The following is a 23,865-nucleotide window of genomic DNA, read 5'->3' as shown; positions in this document are numbered from 1 at the left end:
GTGTTCCCCCTGCACAGCATCTTCTGAGGCATGTGGCCTTCAGATGGACACAGACATGATCAGGAGCAGTTCCCGTAGATGCTGAGGGGACAGTGCTAGTGAGGCCAGAGCTGTGGGCCTGGGCTGCTTCTTCAGAGATCTGGGGCAGGTGTGTTGTTCTGGGGAGGCCCTCCGAGCATTGGAGCAGGGGGATATGGGAGCTCTTTAGGGACCATTGGTGGTGTGTGTGAAACATCTTCATTTGTCACAGTATGAAAGAGGTCTGCTGTCGGTGAGCAGAGGTCAGGAATTTGCTGAACAACCTACAATGTATAGGATAGCAATGACAGTGGAGGATGATGTGGCTCTGAATGTGTAGGACGGAGGCTCCTGGGTCTTGTATTCAGTGCAGGCAGTGCAGGGTGAGAGGCCCCACAGGCTTGGCTTTGTTGTACTTTTTTGGCCCTGCACTAGCCTCTCTCTGTGACAGTCTTCCCAACTCCTCACACACGACTTGGAGACAGAAACCAGCTTTCAGAGCTTTATTGAGATGGTACACATCCCATACAACTCACTTAAAAATGCTCTCCAGTGTTGCTTCTTAGCCCTGTTCCTAATGCTCGGATGGCCTCCCCAGACCAACGACCAACCTGCTCAGACCCCTGAGCAGCAGTTCCAGCCTCACTGCTCTGTGGTCCCTAGCACTGTCCCTCAGCAGCTATGTAGTCATGGGTGTGTGTACTGTCCTGCAGCTGCTTTTCTTTTGTGGTGATGAGGATCGAACAGAGGGCCTTGTATTCAGTGCCGGGCAAGCCCTCTGCCACTGATACACTCTCCTGCCTTTCAGTTAACTTCAGAGCATTTCATCATTCCAGTACTCTCAAACCCCTCGTTAGCCCCACTAGTCTACTTTCCTGTTCTGGGTCTTTCTGATACACGGAATCATATGGTGCACGGCCTCTTTGCTGGCTTCTCTGAAATCCCAGCATCCCAAGTCTAGCAGAATGTCCCCACTCATTCGTGTTGTAGCAAGTGTCCAGACATCATCCCACAATGTGGCTGAATAACCCTGCGTGGCACAGACAGACAGACAGACAGACCGTGCTTTGTTTATCCATTCATTTGCCAGTGGAGATGTGGGTTGCGTCCCATGGAGCACTGGGAACACTGATGTGCAGGGCTCTGTGTGGTTGTGCTTTGTTCTGTGGTGTAGGCATATGCCAACAAGCCCCAGGGCTGCCCCACTGCCAGTTTACCTCTCAGATCGCCCCTTCTTGCAGACAGAGCATAGTCCTGAGGGAAGTGTATTGTGTGATGTGGGCATGGCCATGTTAGAGACACCAGTGCCTTGCTCAGGTCCAGGAGAATGGCAAAACCTTCCCAGTGAGGCTTAGAGGGATGTCAACGTCTTCCTCTAGTCCAAATGTGATTGCTGACCGTGTGCAGAAAATGTCTCTGCCTGATGTTTATGGCCTGAAGACTGCTTCCCTCACAGATGGCTCCTACCTAGATTAGCTAAACCCTCCTCCTTGGTCAGCTGTATACCATAAACCCCGCTTCCCTGTTCTCCTAACTGCTTCAGTTAGGTGAACACCTGGAGCCTGCAGAGCTCAGCAGGGTTAGAGCAGCTGGGTCACTTGCCTGAAGTTCCACACCTAAGAGAAGTAGAGATGTGACCGTGGACTGTCTGCTGCAGACCCCACTGCTCTAGGCTGACCGTGGACTGTCTGCTGCAGACCCCACTGCTCTAGGCTTCTCTCCTCCAGGCTGCCACATTGTTGCCCAAAGGGCTCACAGCATACCTGGCTGTACTGAACCCCCTATGACACCTGGAAGCACAAGTGCTAGGGCCGGTTATAGAAGAAACTACACACTTTTTTCTCTGCTCCTGCAGATCAACCAGAATGTGGAGATCCAGCGTGGCCGCCTGCGGGATGACATCAAGGAGTACAAGTTCCGGGAGGCCCGTCTACTTCAGGACTACTCAGAGCTGGAGGAGGAGAACATCAGCCTGCAGAAACAAGTGTCTGTGCTCAGGCAGAACCAGGCGAGTCTCTGGAGTAGGCTCACCTCTGGGCATCTGAGTCCTTTCATCCACCCATGTTCCCTTCTCTGCCTTGGTCCACATACCTGAGGCTAGGACCAATAGTACCTCCTCAGTGGAGACAGGAATAAAGTTTACAGCACCTAGCACTGCAAGAGCATGAAACAAGGCCTGTGACGTACGTCAGTATGACAGTTCCCAGGCCAAGTGTAGCAGGATTCTTCCTGGGAGTCTGTTTCTGCTTAGCAGGGATAGGTACTGAGGGCATACCAGAAAACCTACCTTGGTGAACCACTGACAATATTGACCTTACTTACAGCAGCATGGCTATCTTAGTCAGGGTTTCTATTTCTGCACAACATCATGACCAAGAAGCAAGTTGGGGAGGTGAGGGTTTATTCAGCTTACATTTCCACGTTGCTGTTCATCACCAAAGGAAGTCAGGACTGAAACTCAAGCAGATCAGGACGCAGGAGCTGATGCAGAGGCCATGGAGAGATGCTGCGTATTGGCTTGCTTCCCCTGGCTTGCTCAGCTTGCTTGCTTCTAAAATCCAAGACTTCCAGCCCAGGGACGGCCCCACCCACAAGGGGCCCTCCCTCTTTGATCACTAATTGAGAAAATGCCTTCCAACTGGATCTCATGGAGGCATTTCCTCACCTGAAGCTCCTTTCTCTGTGATAACTCCAGCCTGTGTCAAGTTGACACAAAACCATCCAGTATAATGACTGAGAGGAAATCATGGGAATATGGGTGAGGGGGGTTACAGGGGTATGGGTGATTCCAAAATAGCTATATCACTACAAAACTTCCATCTTGGTATGGGTGATGACCTCTAAGAGTTGCTAGATGGGAGTTCTCTCTTCTTTAGCCTTCTGCTTCCTGTCTACTTTAGCAGCCTCTGAGATAGCTCAGGCAAGGGTAGGGGCAGGGTACAGGAAGGAGGGTGGCCGGCATCTTGGGTGAGGTCTAATGCACTGTACCCTTCCTTCTATGAGAGCATGTGTAGAGGCCTGACCTTGAGAGGGTCTCGGAGCTGTGTAATCATGGCTGCTCTGATTTCGAGACAGCAAGGGCCATGTCATGCCTCGAGGACAGTGTTCCACATCACCAAGGTATGGGGGAACTCAGATGGATGAACCCGCTGTGCTAAACCCAGAGGCTGGCCATGAAGCCCAAAGGACTGCCATGACTGCCGGTTGTAGGGGTGGAGGATGTACCCTCTGCCTGGGGCAGAGATTAGGAAGTTCTCCTTGATGGCACAGTGCTTGAACGTGCACCCATGCTCAGAGATGCCCTAAGATCTGTGAGCAGCAGGGAACTTGGTTCTTCTCAGGAAATCCTAGCCTTTTCCCCAAAGGCCATAGCTGCTGTCCTCACTTTTGTTAGAACCCTCTAACACCCAATCATCTTGCTGCTAAGGCCTCACTGTCAGGGACCCAGCATTCATCCCATGCACGAGGAAGCCCCTATGTCAGTGTAGAAGCTTTTGAGTTTGCACAGCAGTCAAGGGCTGGATCTGGAGCTGGATGACCACAGGAGCAGGGCTCAGAGCTCCAGCCTGTGGCTCATCAACATGAGGTGCTGTCGGGCATTGATTGGTACTTCTGCCCTCAGTGCCCTGAGGAGAAGAAAAACTGAACCTCAAGAAGCCCCCGCCCTGAGTGGACTCATTCCCCATCTGAGGTTCCTCACCCCCACTTCCCCACTCAGGGCACTGGAACATGGACACACTTATGACATGTACCAGGGTTTCCTTCCTGTCCCAAGCCCAGAGAGAGTCGTCCAGCTTTTCCTTCCTATTACAGTGAGATGTTTTTATATATGCCCACAACCCTGAGCCTCACGTTAAGCACGCATTTGCATTTACTCTCTTTGTCCACTCCTAAACTGTGATGCATTAACACCACCAGCTATGCTCTCCCACTCGCCTTCCAGCCCTCCAAGCCAGCACACACACATCATGCACACACACACACACACACAGATGTGCACACATTTAATAAAGAGAGATTTGACTAGCTGTTAATATTAACTGAGTACTTCTATAGAATCAGTATATACTGGCATTCATTCTCAGAAACATAATGGGAATTTGGCAGCCTCCATAGTGAATCCTTAGCAGTGGCATTGCAGATTCCATGTGCACACCCCATGCGCACTGGTCCTGGCAGTGGGGCTGGAAGTTTCTGTTGCTCCTAGTGTTCTAGAAGCCCCTCCTAGCGCCCGTCTTGCTCCATGTAGGAAGTGGCCTTAGCTGCAGCCACTGCCCTCTGCAGAGTGGCATTTCATTCTGTGTGTCGTTGTTCTTTGTGCTTGGGGGAGGTGGCATTCTGACATTGTCCTTATATATCAACCTTAGTGGAGCCTCTCTACTGCCTTGACGCGGGAGTATTTACATTATTCCCTAGGTGGAATTTGAGGGCCTCAAGCATGAAATCAAGCGCCTGGAGGAGGAGACAGAGTACCTCAACAGCCAGCTGGAGGACGCCATCCGGCTCAAGGAGATCTCGGAGCGGCAGCTGGAGGAGGCGCTGGAGACGCTGAAGACAGAGCGGGAGCAGAAGAACAACCTGCGTAAGGAGCTGTCGCACTACATGAGCATCAACGACTCCTTCTATACCAGCCACCTGCAGGTCTCCTTGGACGGCCTCAAGTTCAGTGACGATGCTGTCACTGCAGAGCCCAACAACGATGCTGAAGCCTTGGTCAATGGCTTTGAGCACAGCGGCTTGGTCAAACCATCCTTGGACAACAAGACTTCCACACCCAGGAAGGATGGCCTGGCTCCACCCTCCCCCAGCCTTGTTTCCGACCTGCTCAGCGAGCTGCACATCTCCGAGATCCAGAAGCTGAAGCAGCAACTGGTGCAGGTGAGCGGCTGGCCTTGTGTCCATCCTCCCTCCCTCTCCCCGGGTCCTGTGTGGTGCTGGCAGGACTGCATGCCTGGTGTGAGCAGTGCTTTGTGATATGTGGCTGCCTTTAATTTCTTCACACCACAATGAAATTCTTAGTGGTAACGAGTAGTGTCCCAGAGGAGTAGGTTCCTGATTATTGTATAAGGTTTAGTACCTTGGTACCCATGTTGCTCCCTTTGCTACCCAAATCATATATGGGTGAGGTGACATGTCCTTCATGTAACTCCTACCTACAGACCACAGCCTGAATCTTTGCAGGGCCATACACCGTCATATCTGAAAGTTTACTGTTGATCTATAAATGAGTGTTCTCCACGACATGAGAAAGGAAAGTGGCAGAGAGCTGGGACACTTGAGGACCCTGCCCTGGACCCAGAGTTCCACATTTGAAGCCCAGCTCTCCTCCAGCACATGTTTAGTGAACTTTTGTGGATGACCACTATTGTTGGTGACAGTCATGGTCTTTGTAGTGAATTCTGTCCAGTCTGCTGTCAACTAGTGGCATGACAAGGGGATTTGCATAGCCCATGGCCCATTTGACAGCCTGAGATGTGCTTGGTCATCCTCGAGTCTTCTAGGCCTGTTGACCTGTTTTCCTTCTTCATCTCCTTTTGCAGATGGAACGGGAGAAGGTGGGCCTGCTGGCAACACTGCAGGACACACAGAAGCAGCTGGAGCAGGCTCGGGGAACCCTCTCTGAGCAGCATGAGAAGGTGAGTCGCCTCACAGAGAACCTAAGTGCCCTCCGGCGCCTGCAGGCTGGCAAGGAGCGACAGACTTCCCTGGATAACGAGAAGGACCGTGATAGCCATGAAGATGGTGACTACTATGAGGTGGATATCAACGGGCCTGAGATCCTGGCCTGCAAGTACCATGTGGCTGTGGCTGAGGCTGGCGAGCTCCGGGAGCAGCTCAAGGCACTGCGCAGCACACACGAAGCTCGCGAGGCCCAGCATGCAGAAGAAAGGGGCCGCTACGAGGCTGAGGGCCAGGCCCTCACGGAGAAGATCTCCCTGCTGGAGAAGGCTAGCCACCAGGACCGAGAGCTGCTGGTCCAGCTGGAAAAGGAGCTGAAGAAGGTGAGCGATGTGGCTGGTGAGACCCAGGGCAGCCTGAACGTGGCTCAGGATGAGCTGGTGACCTTCAGCGAGGAGCTGGCCAACCTCTACCACCATGTGTGCATGTGCAACAATGAGACGCCCAGCCGGGTCGTACTGGACTACTACCGTGAGGGCCAGGGCAAGGCTGGCCGCACCAGCCCGGAGGGCCGTGGGCGCCGCTCACCTGTCCTTTTGCCTAAGGGGCTGTTGGCCACAGAGGTGGGCCGAGCAGATGGTGGGACTGGGGACAGCAGCCCTTCACCCAGCTCTTCTCTGCCGTCACCATTGAGTGACCCCCGCCGGGAACCTATGAACATCTACAACCTGATCGCCATCATCCGAGACCAGATCAAGCACCTGCAGGCAGCCGTAGACCGTACAACAGAGCTGTCCCGGCAGCGGATTGCCTCTCAGGAGCTGGGCCCTGCTGTGGACAAGGACAAGGAAGCGCTCATGGAGGAGATCCTCAAGCTGAAGTCACTGTTGAGCACCAAGCGGGAGCAGATCACGACGCTGCGCACTGTGCTCAAGGCCAACAAGCAGGTGAGGGGGTGGGCTGGGCACAGAGGAGTGGGTGGGGTGCTGCCACCAGGGAGTGGGCGGGGTGCTGCCACCAGAGCCCACTGGGGGCCCTAAGCCTGTGCCTCACCTTGTTGCTTCAGTCCCCTGCCATGTCCTTCCTCAGAGCTCCCAGTCAAGGGGTGGAGTGAGTGTGGGGATTAGAGGGCGCTTTAACCGGAGCTTTTCAGTCCTTGAGAACTGCTGCTTCTGTCCGGACGCCTTGCCGCTCCTTATACTGCAGTAACAGAGCAGAGGTCCGAGCGCCCATGTTCGAGTGCCCTGTGGGTTCTCCGGGGCAGGGTCTGTGGTGCATCATTCTTCCCTGCTGTCAGGGTTGAAGGTGGGACTTACTGAGGCAAGCTGGCCCGAGGAGCCTGGCATCATTTTGTCCTTACAGCTGCATGAGAGAAATTATTTTTCCAGAGAATTTTGACCCAGGGTTCTACCTTGTATCCAGGCTTCCTTTGAGCAGCTGACACCCTTTACCACCCCACTTTATACTTCTCTGTCCCCCAGACGGCTGAGGTGGCCCTCGCCAACCTGAAGAGCAAGTATGAAAATGAGAAGGCCATGGTGACCGAGACCATGATGAAGCTACGGAATGAGCTCAAGGCCCTCAAGGAAGACGCAGCCACCTTTTCCTCCCTGCGCGCCATGTTTGCCACCAGGTACCTGCACCACTAGTGACACTCTTCTGCAGCCTCTCCCCTGGAGCTGCCCGTTACCCTTATCCACAGCCTTCCTTCAGCCTCTGTCCTGAGTCCTACAACATTGTGCGGTAGCCCAGCCGCAGCACGTGTGAGGGGCTGCCCACCTGGACTGGCTCAAGTTGGTAACACAGACAGGCAGGGAGAAGGAAGGATTGTGCAGGACCCGGCCTCGGGTGGCTGCACCTTACCTCAGCCTCCTGTGCCTGTGTAGGCAGGTGCCAAATGTGGAGCAGGCCTGGCAGGTGCCATTAGGCAGCCGTTCAGCAGAGGTGTGCATCCATGCCCTGCTCCACGGCCCCAGAAACGTGGTCTTCACTTTAATGAGTCTGGAGGCTCGGGTTCTTGTGCTTTGCACATAGGAGCCCTAGAGGCGCAGGGCTGAGGGGAAGTCAGTGTGAGCCCCGCGTTTAGTCCAGTGTGCTACATGCGGCCCACACCAGATTGTTAGTCCTCTCCTGTAGTAGGATTGTCAGGGTTCCAGCTCAGCTGTTTGCCATCCATTTCCAGCCTTCCTATTAGGGAAGGGGTAAGGGAGCTGTAAGCCTAGGCGGAGGGCAGCTTTCAAGAACAGTCCCCAGGGTGGAGAACACTGGCCCTGCCTATCACCCTTCAAAGGCAGGTGGCGCCACCTGCTGCTCCAGGCTGGAATGACAGTGTGGGATGGCAAGGCTGAGCACGGCCCCTGGGACACCTGGCAGTTTCCTGTAACATGTGGTGTGAAGAAGCTGACACAGGATGGGCCAGGAACCCGTTCCCTCACTCCAGCCCAGCTACTGCCAGTCTGTTAGCATCCCTGCAGGCAGGTCCTGCCAGGGCAGGCACAGGCAGAGAGTCCAGGATATCTCTGGAAGTTTCCTACTGGATCTTAGGGGGACATTTTTTTAATTTTGGAACAGGGTCTCACTATGTAGCCCTGGAACTAGCTGTGTGGATCAGGCTGGCCTAGAACTCATGGAGCTGTTTTTCCCTCTGTAGCCCACCCTACCCCCATCCTCACCCCACCCCCTTGGTGGGATTAGAAAAGAATTCTTGGAATTCCTCAGCATCTTGTACAAATCATAACTTTTGAAGCTTGTTCTGTTTAAAGACCTGACTTTCCTGGTGAATCCGGGATTTCAAACATATGAAGAAGACAGTGTGCATTCTCTGAGAGGCGCTCTCAGGCGTCTGCTGGGGATGGGTAAGGCAGGGCCACAGGTGGCAGGCAGTGCTTAGAGCCCATGTGCCCACCACCACCTCTAGAGAATTGACCTGCCCAGTGTCTTAAGTTTCCACCAGACCCCAACTAGACAGGTGTGCCCGTGCCACCTGGGGAACCTGGCCAGGCTCCTCTCCTCCACATAGGAGGGTGGGGCTGCATCACGGTAGGCGGAGGCTCGGGTGCCACACACCTTCCCTGGCTCTGATTGTCACTCAGCACAGGCTTCCTAAGCACCAGATATGGTTTGCAGTGGGATCAAGCTTAGTCCCCTCTGTTTACACCCAGTCCTGGGAGCTGGTGACGGCTCAGTATCTGAGACGCCTCTGTTCTTAAAGTGGGAGAAAGTCAAATGGATGAATGCCAGGCCTTGCTTATCAGAACTACTTCAAGCCTGTCAACAAACAGCCCCATGTCCTAGAGTTTCTATTACTGTAATAAAATACCATGGCCCCAAACAACTTGGGGAATTTTTATTTTACCTGATAGCTTCTAGTTAATCAACTGAGGGAAGTTAGGGCAGGAGCTGATGCAGAGGACATGAAGGAGTGCTGCTTACTGGCTTGCTCTCCTGGCGTGCTTTCTTATAGCACCTGGGACCCAGGGATGGTGTCACTGAGAGCTGGGCCTTCCCACATCACTAAGGAAGAAAATGTATCACTGGCTTACCTAAAGGCCAGTCTGGTGGGGTATTTTCTCAGTTGAGGTTCCTTCTTCCCAAATGACTATAGTCACCATGTCAGTTAATATAGAAACTAGCCAGCACACCCCACTCCTGCCCTCTTCCTGCAAAGAAACAAATGAAGTGACACTGAATTGAAGGTAACCTTACTGCTGTGTTTGAGCATTACCTCTCTCATCCTGGTCATGGCCTTTTCCTAAAGGAGCCTTTGCAATAGGAACCAGAACAAGCTTCACCAGCTCCGGCCCCAGCTCAGGCTGCACGTGAGAGATGCCCCGCAGAGGGACGCCCTCGTCTAGCCTCTCAGTTGTGCTTTGTCTCCACAGGTGTGACGAGTACATCACACAGCTGGATGAGATGCAGCGGCAGCTGGCAGCTGCGGAGGATGAGAAGAAGACTCTTAACTCGCTGCTGCGCATGGCCATCCAGCAGAAGCTGGCGCTCACCCAGCGGCTCGAGCTGCTGGAGCTGGACCATGAGCAGACCCGCAGGGGCCGCAACAAGGCCACCTCTAAGGCCAAGCCAGCCGCACCAAGTGTAAGTCACACCTGCGCCTGTGCCAGCGAGCGGGCAGAGGGCACCGGGCTGGCCAACCAGGTGTTCTGCAGCGAGAAGCACAGCATTTACTGTGACTAGGGCTGTGGGGCGCCGCACGCCGCTAACGTCCGCTTCACCTCAACTAACCCAGCTGCAGCAGCGGGACAGCAGTGCTAGGCCGGCCTAACGTGACTAACGCGCAGGGCGGCATTCTAGGCAAGTGGCAGCGTTGAGGTACATCTGTCACAGGGCACTTTGAGCTTTGTGCTGCTTTTTACTCCACAGCCCCCCCCCCCCAGGATATCCCATGTCAGTTGCTGTCTTTGGGGATGCTGGTGTCAAAGGTAGGGGTGGAGCTACACACCTTTGTGGAAGACAGTGGGGTGAAAGTGTTTTCCAGGGCCTCCAGGCGCTGTTAGGTTAAACCCACGGGTGACTTCTTCCCTGGGCACTCACAGGGGCAGAATCTGAGTTGAAACTTGCATGTTCCTCGCATGTGTCTAATATCAGCACTTGAAAGCAGTTTTGTGAGGCTCTAGCCTGCATCATAGGACTAGCCTAGGTTAGCTCTCTGTGGTTGGCATAGTTTCATGAGAAGAGTTTCCTTGTAGTTTGTGCAGCATCTCACATTCAGGACAGAAATACAGAACGTCTTCCCCAGTCCTAGAGGGAACGGACCCAGAGAGCCCACGTTCTGCAGTGAGCCCCCACACCTCAGACCCAGATAACCATAGCCCAGGCAGGCAGGGCGTGGCTGCTCTAGGCTCTCAGCGCCGGAGATCCTCACGCTGCTCTTCCCTGAGAGGTGACAGATTGGCAGGACCGGAGGACCTAGGTTTCCTTTTTGATGAGAGAGTGTTCCAAGTGCCTGGTCAGGCCCCATTCTTAGTGCAGAGCCTGTTCTTCGGTCCTGTGAGCCTCGCACGCAGCTTGTGCTTGGGTCTTTTCCTACAAGTTGTCAGACCCAAAGAAGCAGTGTTTTGAGAACTATTAGTGCTCTACCAAACTGCATAGTACATGGAGCCCAGCTGTGTGCTGGGGGGCTTTGTGGGCCCGGAGCTGTCCTCAGCACGGGCAGGTGAGGGTGTGCAGTTCTCAGTGCAGCTGGGGATACTACAAAAGGAAAAAGGCCACCGGGGCTCTGTCAGTACAGAGCTGTGGCATCAAGTGTTTGCTTTAATGAGTAGTAACACAGGACTAGTAACGCAGGACTCTGCTCAGTATTTCTCTCCCAGTCCCCTTGGGGCATCTAGTCTTGAGACACCCATCTCCCATGACAGCTGCCTCGCTGTCTCTCCCTGTGGGAAGGCATCTTTCATGGTGTGGAACAATTGCTACCTAATATGGCGCCCTGTAGTCTCTTAAACAGTTTTCTCTTTCTTTCCTCTGGTGCCTGGGGTGTCCCAGTCTGCTCAGATTCTAGGCACCACATGGTCGTACACTGGGGGTAGAACAGGCCACACGTGTCCCTTGCATGTCCCTTCTGGGAATGGCTGCCCGCATGCCCACTCACCTTCTTCTGCCTTTCTTTTTCTTTGGGCCAGAACGCAGCTTCTCTTACACCCTGTGGGGCTTCCTGGGCACTTGGAGCCCCACCCCCTAACACACACGCAGGCCTGCCTTCTCCGCCCACTAATGTGCTCGCTCACTCCAGAACGAGAGCTTTAGCTGTCAGCAGCAAGTGCCCGAGACTGATTTCTAATGCTGTCTTGTTTTCTCCTGTTTTCAGCTGTAGAGTAGCTGCTGGGAGGACGTGGCCACCGGCCCTGTCACACTGCAGCCCCTCCCCCTCCCCTCCTGTGGCCCATGCAGAGGAAGGAAGGGCAGCCTAAAGTCCACTTAGAAATGTTTGGATATGCCACTGTAATTCTTTTCAAAATAGCATTCCCCAAGTTTTTAATGGGAGAAAAAAAGCTTTACTAGTGAGAATGCCGCAAGCCGCTGCTTGGACAGGCCTCTGTGGCCGAAGAACCTGCTTCCACAGCCACGCCAGGCTCCCTGGAGCCTGCTGGGCGCCTGCCACAGGCTCTCCTTATTACACATGCTCCTTTTTTATCCGATCAACCTGTGCACTTTTGATATTTTGATATTATATTCGCTTCCTTAATTCCTTGCATAGAGACGGACTCCAGTGCCGTGGTCTGTGCTCGTGGTCCTGTAGCCGTCCGTCCTAGCTCTGGTGTGTTGACCTGCATCAGCACGAGGTAGAGCTGTGCTCCATGGTGTGTAGCTAGACTGCGGGTGAGGCTCCGACCCGGCAAGGAGCTGGCCAGTGTACCCACGCTGTGGTTCAGCAGCCTTTAGAGGACACGGCATTGTGGTTCATGTTTGAAATTACAGATTTTAAATGCCATGTTCATTAAGAAATCCAGGGTATTCCAATTCTGGGGTTTTTTCATATTGTATTATTATTATTATTCTTAGGAATAGTTCAATGTAACAAGAAGAAAACTTGACCTTTGCTCTGGTTAAAACAGTAATAGGCACTTGAAAGCATAAATTATTGAATGAGTAGTATTACCTACAAATTCCAGAGTTTTCTGGGTTTTAGGACCCTGTGAAGCATGACTGACTAACAGAATTTTATACAACTGCACCAGTGAAATTCCAAATTGGAATTGTTTTGTTTTTCTGGTTGTCGTGCCAAATTGTGGTACACTTAGAAAATTCTACAGCCGTCGATTTTTAGGTGTTCTATTTCAACACCTTTTTGTTAGTAACCATTGCCAGTAGTGCCTTCATCAGTTCAGGGAGGTGTCCCAGCCAAGTCAGGTCTCCAGGACAGGCAGCGGAGAGCTAGTGGGAATGCTGAAGGCCATTGTGGACCAGCAGGCACCTGCCTCACTTCGTACTTGAGCGTCTTCATTGAGGGAGAGAGAACAGTGATTGTGCAAAATTCTGTTAGTCAGTGATTCTTCACATGCAAATTCAGGGGCTTAGAAACAAAACAAACACACAAACCTGGACTGTGCTTTGGGAACCAAATGGACTTCATGGGACAAGCTAAGCAAGCTGTACAGACGTCACATTTGTGAAGAGCTGAGGGAGTCAGGAGAGCCGGCGCAGTCGGCACGTGAGTAGGGAAGAGGGTTAGCCATAGTATTCTTTGCAAATGTGAAAGTAAGACATTATATCTTCTCTTGCTTGGTGTAACTAATCACTGTTAATTTCAGGAAACAGAAGTCAATAAACTCCTTAGTAAACTCCTTGCTAAGTGAGGTTCAGGGTGTGGTCAAATTGGTACTAGTGGAGGAAGAGGAATTGTCCTCCAGCCTAAAAAGGGACAAATTATAATAATATAAATTGTTAGGAACTGAAGAATTCTGTTTCCTGGAATGAGCATTTTTTATTCCTAGTTGTTGGGACTCCTTGCCTTCTGTTACAGTGTTGATTCATACAAAATATTGTTACATTTAAGATAACATCATCTGTATGGGGTATTTATTTGCAATGATGTCTAAGTACTGTATTTTTTCTGTGTGTTACCTTAGTGTCAGAATGTTGGTCTTTATTTTAAAAGTCATATGCATGTTCTCCTGCCAAGGCACCTTTACACAGACCCAAAACAATATAATGAGCAGATGCCTTCAGTTTCTGAGACAATGAGGCCCAGTAAGGAGAAGGCATAGGAAGTGAGACTAGCCGAGACCTCGGTCGTGGCTGGTGGCAGACGGTCTCCACAGCCAGCACACATAGGAAACGTGGGCCTGGGTGAAGAGTCGCACTGGTTGGACCAATAAAGAGTAATAAAACAATTGAAGCACACGCGTGCCCTCTGTGATTGCCTCACTCCTGTTGCAGGTGACCGCTTCCAGCGTGCACGGTAAGTCTGGACCCCAAGCAGCCCATGCTAATGGTCACTGAAGGTAGGGGCCAGAAGCAACCTGGGATGTGTCCTTGGGAAGCAGGATTCTCCTCCAGGGTTGCCCACATTGTTTAGTATGAAGACTGGCCACAGTCTTCACCATGGTGAACCCATTGCAGATTGCAGGATTCATGGCACAAATAACCCATGTTTCCTGTCTAGGAAGCAGCAGTTCAGAGGGATGGAAACCTGTGCTGGCCAAAGTCTTGCTTCAGATCGGGGAATGAATAAATCTTGGGGACACTTGATTCACTTGTCAATATAAAGCTGTATTTAACTATAGGAATATGTACAGAGATACACAATGCTTTGGTATAACTGCTTGCAGGTATAAAACTTGGGGCAGTGTCTTAACTCCTTAGACAGTAGGTGCCAGGGTATTCTCTGTCATCTCTTACGGCAGCCTCGCTGACCTAGGGTCTCCCTCCAGAAGCCTTCCCTGGCCCTCTGCAGTCTCCCTCCTCAGGCAGTACTCTAGGTAACCAATACAGAGAGGTAGAACTCAAAGTACTGAAATAAATGAAGGCAGATAGACTACTGATTTTACAGAAATATTAAGGATATATATGTGTATATATATATTTGTATATACTTTATATAAATGTCTGCATATATATATATATATATATATATATATATATATATATATATATATAGTGGACCATTGTGCACCAAAAATATTGACTCTCGTTAAGCCCAAAATAAGAAAAGAACTGTTTAAAAGTTAGAATGAGACAGAGCTGAAGATAGGGCTGAGAACATGAGTGCATACTATGCTTACAAAGGGCCCTAGTTCAGTTCCCAGCACCCACATCAGGAAGCTTAGAATCTTCTGAAACTCCAGCTCCACATTGTGAAACTCCAGATCTGACATTTCTTCTGGTCTTTATGAACACTTGCATTCATACTCATAGGCATGTGTGTGCATGCATACACACAGAGAGAATTTTTTTAAAGATTAGAACTGTATAAGTAAAACAAAGTCAAAAGTGAGCAATCAGGCCAGCAAGCTGGCTTTATGGGTGAAGGTGCTGGCTGGTTCACCACAACACCTGATTGAGACCTCATGTGGTAGAAGGAGAGAACCGACTCTTCCAGGTTGTCATCTGGTCTCCATAGGTGCACTCTGATGAGTATATGCATGCACTTGTACACAAACACAAATATAATTTAAAAGGGGAAAAAAATCAACAGACCCCAAAATTCCTTTAAAGGGAGGGATTAGAAAAAAGATAAATTGACACACTTTAGCTTGTTTAAGAAATGTGCAGTAGACATTTGAGGAGAAATTAAGTTGGTAACAGAAATATCCCAGAAGGAGTCTGTTACAGAAGCAGCTTAAAGGATACCATAGCATTCCAACAAGGTGAAAGATGAAACACTAGACAAAAAGTAGCTCTAAAACCCATATTTTGGGGCTAGAGAGATGACTCAGCCATTAAGAGCATTGGCTGTTCTTCCAGAGGGCCCAGGTTCAATTCCGAGCAACCACATCGTGGCTCACAACTGTTGTAACTCTAGTTCCAGGAGATCTGACACCCTCACACAGACATACATGCATCTAAAATACCAATGTACATAAAAATTAAAAAAATTTTTTTTTTGCTTTTTAAGCGAAGCATTAATGAGGCAGGTTCCTTGGAACAGCTTGTAAAAAAATTCAGTGCTACAGAAGAGAGAAGATTGAGGAAGGACACGTCAGAAGGAAAGTAGAATTTTAAATCCAGGGAAACCTCAGAGCCTGGGGGGCGGGGGAACGTGGCCATAACCCTTTGATGAAATTGAACAGTATAGATCAGCAAACTCCATGAAAGCAGGTGCCACTCATCAAGAGAAAGCCATCAGCCTATTATCTAGAGCAGAAGGCAGTGGACAGATGATCACCATGGTGATCACAGGCCCAGAGTCTGAGGCTCTGGGGATGCAACTGCTTTTACCTAGAATGTAAAGGATGTGTTAGCCATGAGGCCCAAGAAATGGCTACCACACGGGCGAGGCCACCACAGATCTGTAGAAGTAGAGCCTTTATCCTAACAGGTGCTGTTGACTGATCCCAGTAAAAGCCTGCACTGCTGACTCGGGCGCAGTGCTCCTGTGGAAGTGGGGCTACTGCCGAGAACCATGGCAGGGGTGTGCCAACTCCCAATGCTTTCTGAAGATGCTACTGTCCCCTCTGCAGGATAGATTCATCCCACAACAATGATCTGAATCCTCAGGATTTGTTACCACTTGTCCCATTGGGTTTCAGACTTTCTTAGGACCTACCACTCCTGTCTGCCACCCCCATTCCTTCCTGTTGGAATCGTGAAGGAATCTTGTCTTGTGATCACACCACAGCCATAATGTGTGGAGACAAGAGCCTTGTTTGATTCACAAGCATGGAGCAGTTTGCTGAGTGAAGGAATCAGGGAACGTCTTAACAGTTTGGAGGTTTCTGACACAGAATCATGAACTTGAGTTCAGTGGGATGCCAGAGTCCAAATGTTATCCTCCCCAAATTCCTATGTTGAAACTAATTTCTAAGGCACTGGTAGTAGGAGCAGGGTCATCTGGGAGGTGATGAGGTCATGGAGGCAGAGGCCTTCCTATTGGAAAAACACCCTCAGCTACATAAGGAATGCAAGACCAACCTGAAGTAGAAACTGTCTCAGAAACAAAAGGTGTTTTTTTTTCCTGTAAGAAGACATAACAACAATCACTTCTCAGCCTTTTGGCTAAGATCAAGTGAAAAAGACATAACAAGCCAGGCAGTGGTGGTGCATGCCTTTAATCCCAGCACTTGGGAAGCAGAGGCAGGCAGATTTCTGAGTTCGAGGCTAGCCTAGTCTACAGATGAGTTCCAGGACAGCCAGGGCTACACAGAAAAAACCCTGTCTAGGGGAAAACAAAACAAAACAAAAAAAGACAGAACAATCCTTAGCATATATCTACTTAGCAGTTGAACATCAAATACATGCAAAAACTTAGAACTTTCAAGGAAAAATAGACAAATCCACTGTCACACACAGACACTTCAATACTGCTGAACAGGAAATGACCAGATCCTGGCATCATAGAACACATCTGTAATCCCAGCACAGAGAAGGCAGAGGCAGGAGGATTATGAGTTCTAGGCCTCTGAAGTATGCAATGAGTTTCAGGCTGGTATCAAGACCTTGTCTCAGAAAACCCAGGAATGGGTAAAAGAGGACTTGCATGCACAAGAGTTTTGAATATAACTCGTGGTGTGTGCGCGCACGTATGCACATTTGTGTGTATGTGTGGTGTGTGTGTGTGTGTATATGTGTGTGTGCACGCATGCAGGAAAGAAGAGCAGAGAACCAGTAAGGACAATTTGACTCAACACCGCAAGTCAGCCTGCAGTAGCTGACAATCACATCTTTCAACAACAGAAAAGTTTGTACAGCAAGACACCCAACTCTGGCCCCAAGGCACACCCTAAATTGAAGGACAGAATTGCATGATGGATTCTCTGAGCCCACGATGGAGTTCAGCTTGAAATCATTAACAAAAACGAGAGCTGGAAAGTACCCAAGCACTTGGAGATTAAACAGCACCCGGCTGCAGAGCAAAGAACAAGTCTCCACGGAGATGCAGGATTGCATTAAACTAAATGAAAGTGAAAACACATCATAATGCATTTTGTGTTATGTAACTAAAGCATTCATAAAGAGGAAAAATTTAGCCAAAGGTCAGTGGGATGGGAAATAGAAAATTGGTACAGAAAATGACCAAAAATGCTGGTTCTTTGAAACGATTTTTTAAGAGGGGAGAGGAACATTTAGCCAAGTTCACTTGGGGCAGGGGGAGAAAGTACACAATAGGTATGCTAGCAATAAAGGAGACAGCAGTAACACATGACATACAAAGGGTAACAAAAGTACTGTGATCACCTCTGCTCACCAGTTTAGTGACTGGTGAAATGGACTCGTTCCTTGGAATACAATCTACCAAGAGGAACTGGTAATGCAAGGTAAGCTTCTGTTAAGTCATTTTCCCCCTTTGATATATTGTTAACATTTACTTTTATTTTATGGGCATGGCGTTTTGTCTGCATGTAAGTCTGTGCATCATATGCTTGCAGTTCCCACATAGGCCAGAAGAGGGCGTCAGATCTCCTGGAAATGAAGTTAGAGGCAGTTATGAGCTGCCTTGTGGCCATTGGGAAATGAACCTGGGTCTTCTGTAAGAGCAATCTGTGTTCTTATCCACTAAACTATCTCTCAGGGTCCTTTTAAAATCTTTTTTTAAAAATTTATTTTGTTGTTAAAAGACAATTATTTATTTTAGACAGGGTTAAATATGAGGAATGTTTTTATTTATTTAAGTTTTGTTAAATACTAGCTTTATTTAGTTTTTACATTTATGTTGTGTGTATGTGGGGGGGGGCACATGTGTCACGGTGCACGTGTGAGCTCAGAGGATGACTCCCCTTCTCCTATGTGAGTTCCAAGGACCAAGTTCAGATCATCTAGCTTGACTATAGTCAAGTGCCTTATTGCAGAGCCATTTTACCAGCCCTTAAATGAAGATTTAAAAAACAAATTTTGCTATGCAGAACTGGCCCTTGGTAGTATTTGGGAGGCAAAGGCAGGTGGATCTCTATGCTGTGCATTCAAAGCCAGCCTGATCTACAGAGCAAGTTCCAGGACAGCCAGGGCTACATAGACCCTGTCTTGAAAACAAACAAACAAACAAATCCTTTCTTAATGGATTGAAATGTGCTCCAAAAAAAAAAAAAATAGCAATGGCCCATTTAATTACTATAGCTCATCCATTGGACAGTGTAATAAGGACTGAGGGTGAGAAATGGGAACTTGGTGTGTTGTATTGTTTGAGGATGCTTCAGGCAGGATCTTACAGGCTTCCCTAAAACTCACCATCCTCCTTCACCTCTGAAGTGCTGAGATCACATTAGGCGTGGTGTTGGCCCTGCCTGTGCGGTGATAAGAGCCTTATCCAAAAAAATGGTCTTAGATTAGTTGTCAGTGTATATTGAAAACTCTGGGGCAGGTATTTACATTGTTATAGATGCCCTATTAAAATGATGAGCTATAAAAGAAAATGCCAAACTAGTTTCACTAGAATTCAAAAATGTGCTTCAGCAGACACTTAAGGGTTCGAGAGATGGCTCAGCACTTGAGAACACTTGTTGCCCTTGCAGAGAACTACAGTTCAATTCCCACATCAGGTAACTTACAGTCACCTCTAATTCCAGCCCCAGGAGGGCCTGTCACCCTCTTCTGGACTTCTGTAGTGAAGAGGACTGAACCCAGAGCTCTGGTCACTGCACATGTGTGTGTACACATACACGTCCACATAGAAACATACATATGCACATAATTAAATCTTTAAAAAGGAAGCTAGGCTGGAGAGATGGCTTCGTAGTTAAGAGCACTTGTGGCTCTTGCAGAGGACCTGATATGAATCCAAGCACCCACATGGTAGTTTACAACCATCTGTAACTCCAGATCCAATAGATCCAATGCTCTGTTCTAACTTCTGTGGACACCAAGCATGCCTATGGTACACAGAGCAACACACCGAAGCAAACACAGAAAGAAAATACATTTTATAAGCCTTTTTAAGGGAAGATATTGAAAAAACAAAGCAATTACTAGAAAAAAATCTTTTTATATATGTGCATAGATGAATAGTACCCAAATATATAAAGCATCATTTCTCTGTTTTGCTTTTTTTGAGACGGAGTCTCATGTAACCCAGTGTGTCCCAGAGCTAGAACTCCTGGTCCTCATGCTACACCTGAGTCCTGGAACACAGGCATGCTCCACCATACCTGTTTTGTGTAGTGAAGAGGACTGAACCCAGAGCTCTACACTGTAAGCATTCTACCAGCTAAGCTATGTGCTCTAGTCTCAGAACCTCTAAGCATTTGTTTGGGTGGGTGAGTGCCCCACAGTGTGCATCTGGAGGTCAGATAACAACTTTTGGGGGTCCTGGGAATTGAACTCAGGTCATTAGGTTTGATAGCATGAGCCTCCTCCCACAGAGCCATCTTAGCTCTCTTGTAGGTCAACAGTAAGATGACAGATGTTGAAATAAACGAAGACTACAGATGTATGAAGAACAGAGGCTGTTGCTCAGAACTTCCCCTCAGTGGAGCAGACCCTTGCACTTAAAGGCAAGGAGGCAAACAGAGGAGGAGGCTTTCTGGTGGGGAGGGGGAATCGCTTGGAGTCTGGGGTTAGGGAGGTTGGATCAGAGAGGGGAGTGTATTTGGCTTTCTGGTTGGTCCTAAGTTGGAAGCAGGTTATTGATCAGGGCCTGGTGTTTGGGACTGATTGTTCTAGAGGTTAATGTTTAGCTTCCCAGGAATCCCTAGAGATAGCATTCCACTTCCTGGAGGCTGCCCACAGAGGCTGCCCTCCTCAGCTGGTTTCTACAGATAAGGGTTGCCTTCCTTTTCAGGTCACTGTGGGTGGGGTCAAAGTTCCATTTTTATAGATGGTCTGTCTGGACCTTGTCCATCTTGTTGATCAAGATCTCATAAGCAACCCAATTTAAAGTTGGATGAAATGCTTGAATAGATGTGTCAGAAAGAAAATGCAAATCAAAACATAGTAAGTACCTAAATGTCATTAGCAAAGCAAAAACAGTCGGAACACCACACACATGTGCACTGCACGTACACATCGCACACCATCGCCAGGTACATGTACATACATACCATGCACATATAAATGCCATACACATGCACACACTCTCAAAGTTGTCTTTTCACCTTTAGTGCACTGTCACAAAGCATCTATTCACAGACACATCATGTATATGTGTCATGCGTAACACAGTACACACAATTTTAAAAAAAAAAGACCCAAGAGTTTTTTGTCTATAATTTTTTCTTTTGAAACAGGTTCTAAAGTAGCCCAGGCTGGCTTCTGACTCTGTATGTAGCCAAGGTGACTTTGGACTTCTCCTCCTCCTCCTCCTCCTCCTCCTCCTCCTCCTCCTCCTCCTCCTCCTCCTTCTTCTTCTTCTTCTTCTTCTTCTTTTGCGTTTTCTTTCTTAGTAGTAGTAGTAGTAGTATTTTCTAAATTCTTTGTTTACATTCCCAATGCTTTTCCCTTTCCTGGTTCCTCCCTCCCCATATGTCCCATAAGCCTTTCTCCACCCATTCTTCAATCACCTCCTTCCTTTTTATCTGTCCTGGTACTCACCTACAATGCTGGATCAGGCCTTTCCAGGATCAGGGCCCTCTCCTTACTTCATGGGAGTCATTTGATATGCTACTTATATCTTGGGTATTCAGAGCTTCTGAGCTAATTAATATCCACTTATCAGTGATTGTATTCCATGTATATTCTTTTGTGATTGGGTTACCTCACTTAGGATGATATTTTCCAGTTCCATTTGCCTAAAAATTTCATGAATTCATTGTTTTTAATTGCTGAGTAGTATTTCATTGTGTAAATGTACCACATTTTCTGTATCCATTCCTCCATTGAGGGACATCTGGGTTCTTTCCAGCTTCTGGCTATTATAAATAAGGCTGCTATGAACATAGTGGAGCATGTGTCCTTATTGCATGCCGGGGAATCCTCTGGGTATATGCCCAGGAGTGGTATAGCAGGGTCCTCCAGAAGTGTCATGTACAACCACTTTGGAAATCAGTCTGGCAGTTCCTCAGAAAACTGAACATGACACTTCTGGACTTTGAACTTCTGATTCTCCTGCTTCTGTCTTCCTGGTGCTGAGATACAGGCATGTAACATCACAACCAGCTAGAATTTTCTTTTTCTTTTTCTTTTTCTTTTTTTCTTTCTTTCCTTTCTTTTCTTTTCTTTTCTTTTCTTTCTTTCCTTTCTTTTCTTTTTTTTTTTTTTTTTTGAGATACGTATAATCTGTTTCTAGCTCAGGCTGGCCTAGGATTCTTAGTAATCCATCTACCTGTGTCTTGAACAATGTGGTATGCATTCCCAGTGCTATCTTACCCCAAGAATTCTACTCAAGAGCAATAAAACATCTACTCAAAAACTTAGACTCAAAGACTTGCATTTTTATTATTTATACTAACAAAATAATCTACTTGCTTATGAGCTAGCTGACGGGCATGCAGGCACACTGCGGTGTGTTCCTGTGATGAAATTCAAGAAGTTTAAAATGACCCTAGAACAAACTATGCCCATTGGGTTCCAAGAGATCATTACTGCAGCCCAAAGTTTGCTTGTTGGAACTTGTAAAGCTGGAGACAGGCTGGGAGGCTCCTTCAGCTCCAGCTGCAGGCCAGCACTCCATCCTGGCCCTTGAATCAGACCCTCCGCAGCGATGGCTTTGAGGAGTGTCATTGTGGCCATCTTCCTCCTGTGCTACAGCCCCCAGCCCCTCAAAGTCCAGGTTATTGGCCTTTCTCTCTGGAGGCTGCCTGGGACCTGGCTTCTTCCTTGGTCTTTTGACCTGGAGTACTGAGTGGTTTCCACAGCTTGACTCAGATAATGCTGGCTTTACATTAGGGAAAGACAAGAGTGTTCCTCTGTGCCAATTACAGTGCTTTTGGTTGTAAACACCTGGAAGCTGGTTTCTCTGATGACTCATGTTGTGTCTGAACTGTGGCAAGGCACCTAGGCGCTGAGAGGCACTTGGTCAGCCTTTGCTGTATGTATGCATCCCCCAAACTCCCCAGGGTGTAGAGCCTTTGTGAACTGGGGTCTTGTGAGTAGATCTTGAGTCATCTGATGTGTCTCCACTGGGGACTGTGGTGAAGTGGGTGTCTGTGACAACACTGGTCCTTTCATCTTGGCCTTCTGTTCCCTGGCTGATGAGGTAAGCGGTTTTGCCTCACTGTATGCTCTGGTCATGATGTTCCACCTCACTGCAGACAGGAAAGCAGAGGACACAAGACATGAGCTAAAACCTGTAAAATCTTCAACCAAAGTGAACCCTTTTTAATTACCTCAGACGTTTTGTATCTGTAACCAAAAGCTCTCTCACTGTCACATGACTTTGTGTTTTTAGATAGGATCTTGCTAGGCAGTCGAGGCCGGCCTGGAACTCATTATTCCCATCTTAGTCTGCACCACCAAGGCTGTTCTGTTCTCTGTCTCCTCTCCGTGTAGCTCCATCCTCAGAGTGGACAAGTTGCAAACTGGCTTCTGAAGCTTTTGCTGGCTCTGCATGGCCCGTCATACCATCCACAAAGACAGGAAGCTGCTTTCTTCCCACCCATACGACAAAACGCTGCTCTCATCCAGGGACTTTGTCAACTGCTTGTCTGCTTGTCAGAAAATGCCACGGGTGGTGTGGGTCATGGCCAGGGGAGAAGGACTCTGTGATCTGACTGAAGCTGATGAGATGTCTCTCCACGCAGAAGCTGGGATGGCGTCGTTTCTACCGGGATTTCACGAGTGCTGTCTTGTGGGCTCCAAGGGAGGCAGTGATGGTATTGTAAGCATCGTGTGCAGGTTTGTAACCTGCAGGTCTCCTGGGGCCATGAAATGTGACCCATTTTCCTGGTGTGCCTACCTCAGGTTCAATCTCTAGCCCACAGTAACCGGATATGGTGGTGTACACTCCAGGGAAGAGGTGGTAGAGGATCAGAAATTCAGGGCCATCCTCAACTACATAGTGAATTTGAGTCTAGCCTGGAAACAGGAAACTTTCTCTCAAATAAAATATGCAGGGCCTAGTAGGAGGAAGTTATCTCTTTAGGTGATAGAATTGGGACTCTGTCTACTTCTAGGTGCCACAAGGCAGACAGTTTACCACCTCATGCCACCAGAATGTGCTGTGCCTGCAGGCTCCGAGCAGCAAGAACAGTGAGCAGGAACTGAGACCAAGCCAAAGTCTTTCCTCTTTAAAGCGCGACTGTCTTGGGAATTCTGTCCCAGTTACAGGAAGCTCACCAACACAGGTGAGGGCTGTGTTCTGGACAGAGAGGTGCTGTCTGACTCAGGACCAAATACCTCTGCGAGTCACCACTGGGGTTTTCAGAAGCCTTAAAGAGGAAAGGCTGTCTTCCAGGAAGGAGGGGCTGTGGAGGCTGTAGCTGGCTTTCTGACCTCTCTGAAGAAGGATAATTGTAACACAGACAAACAAAACTGTCCCAGCACGAAGAGGCTGAGGCAGGAGGAGTGAGTGTGTATGTGTGTATGTGTGTTAGACATTGGCTATCCTTCTCAATTGCTCCCCACTTTTAAAAAAAAAAATAAAGTTTCACTGTGTAACCTTGGCTGATCTGGAATCTACTATGTAGACCACGCTGGCCTTGAACACGGAGATTCCCCTGTCACTGCCTCCTGAGTGCTGGGATTAAA

At 48.8% G+C, this 23,865-nt stretch overlaps 1 protein-coding gene across 2 annotated transcripts in view; it reads left to right on the top strand.

Annotated features, from left to right (window-relative positions):
* The window catches only part of Bicd2 (BICD cargo adaptor 2), a 43,496-nt gene extending 30,007 nt beyond the window's left edge, over positions 1-13,489 (top strand). Inside the window, exons 3-8 of one of the 2 annotated variants that reach the window (XM_052156836.1) lie at positions 1,874-2,026; positions 4,435-4,896; positions 5,559-6,584; positions 7,119-7,270; positions 9,519-9,729; positions 11,459-13,489. In XM_052156836.1, the coding sequence (XP_052012796.1) occupies positions 1,874-2,026; positions 4,435-4,896; positions 5,559-6,584; positions 7,119-7,270; positions 9,519-9,729; positions 11,459-11,464 (2,010 nt within the window). In that variant the 3' untranslated portion in view covers positions 11,465-13,489. The other variant, XM_052156835.1, reaches the window with a different exon arrangement.
* The last annotated feature ends 10,376 nt before the right edge of the window (positions 13,490-23,865 follow it).

This window comes from Apodemus sylvaticus, chromosome 14 (assembly GCF_947179515.1).
Source record: "Apodemus sylvaticus chromosome 14, mApoSyl1.1, whole genome shotgun sequence".
Taxonomy (NCBI): Eukaryota; Metazoa; Chordata; class Mammalia; order Rodentia; family Muridae; genus Apodemus; species Apodemus sylvaticus.
The sequence above is the reverse complement of the archived record's forward strand: the minus strand, read 5'-3'. Positions and strand labels throughout refer to the sequence as shown.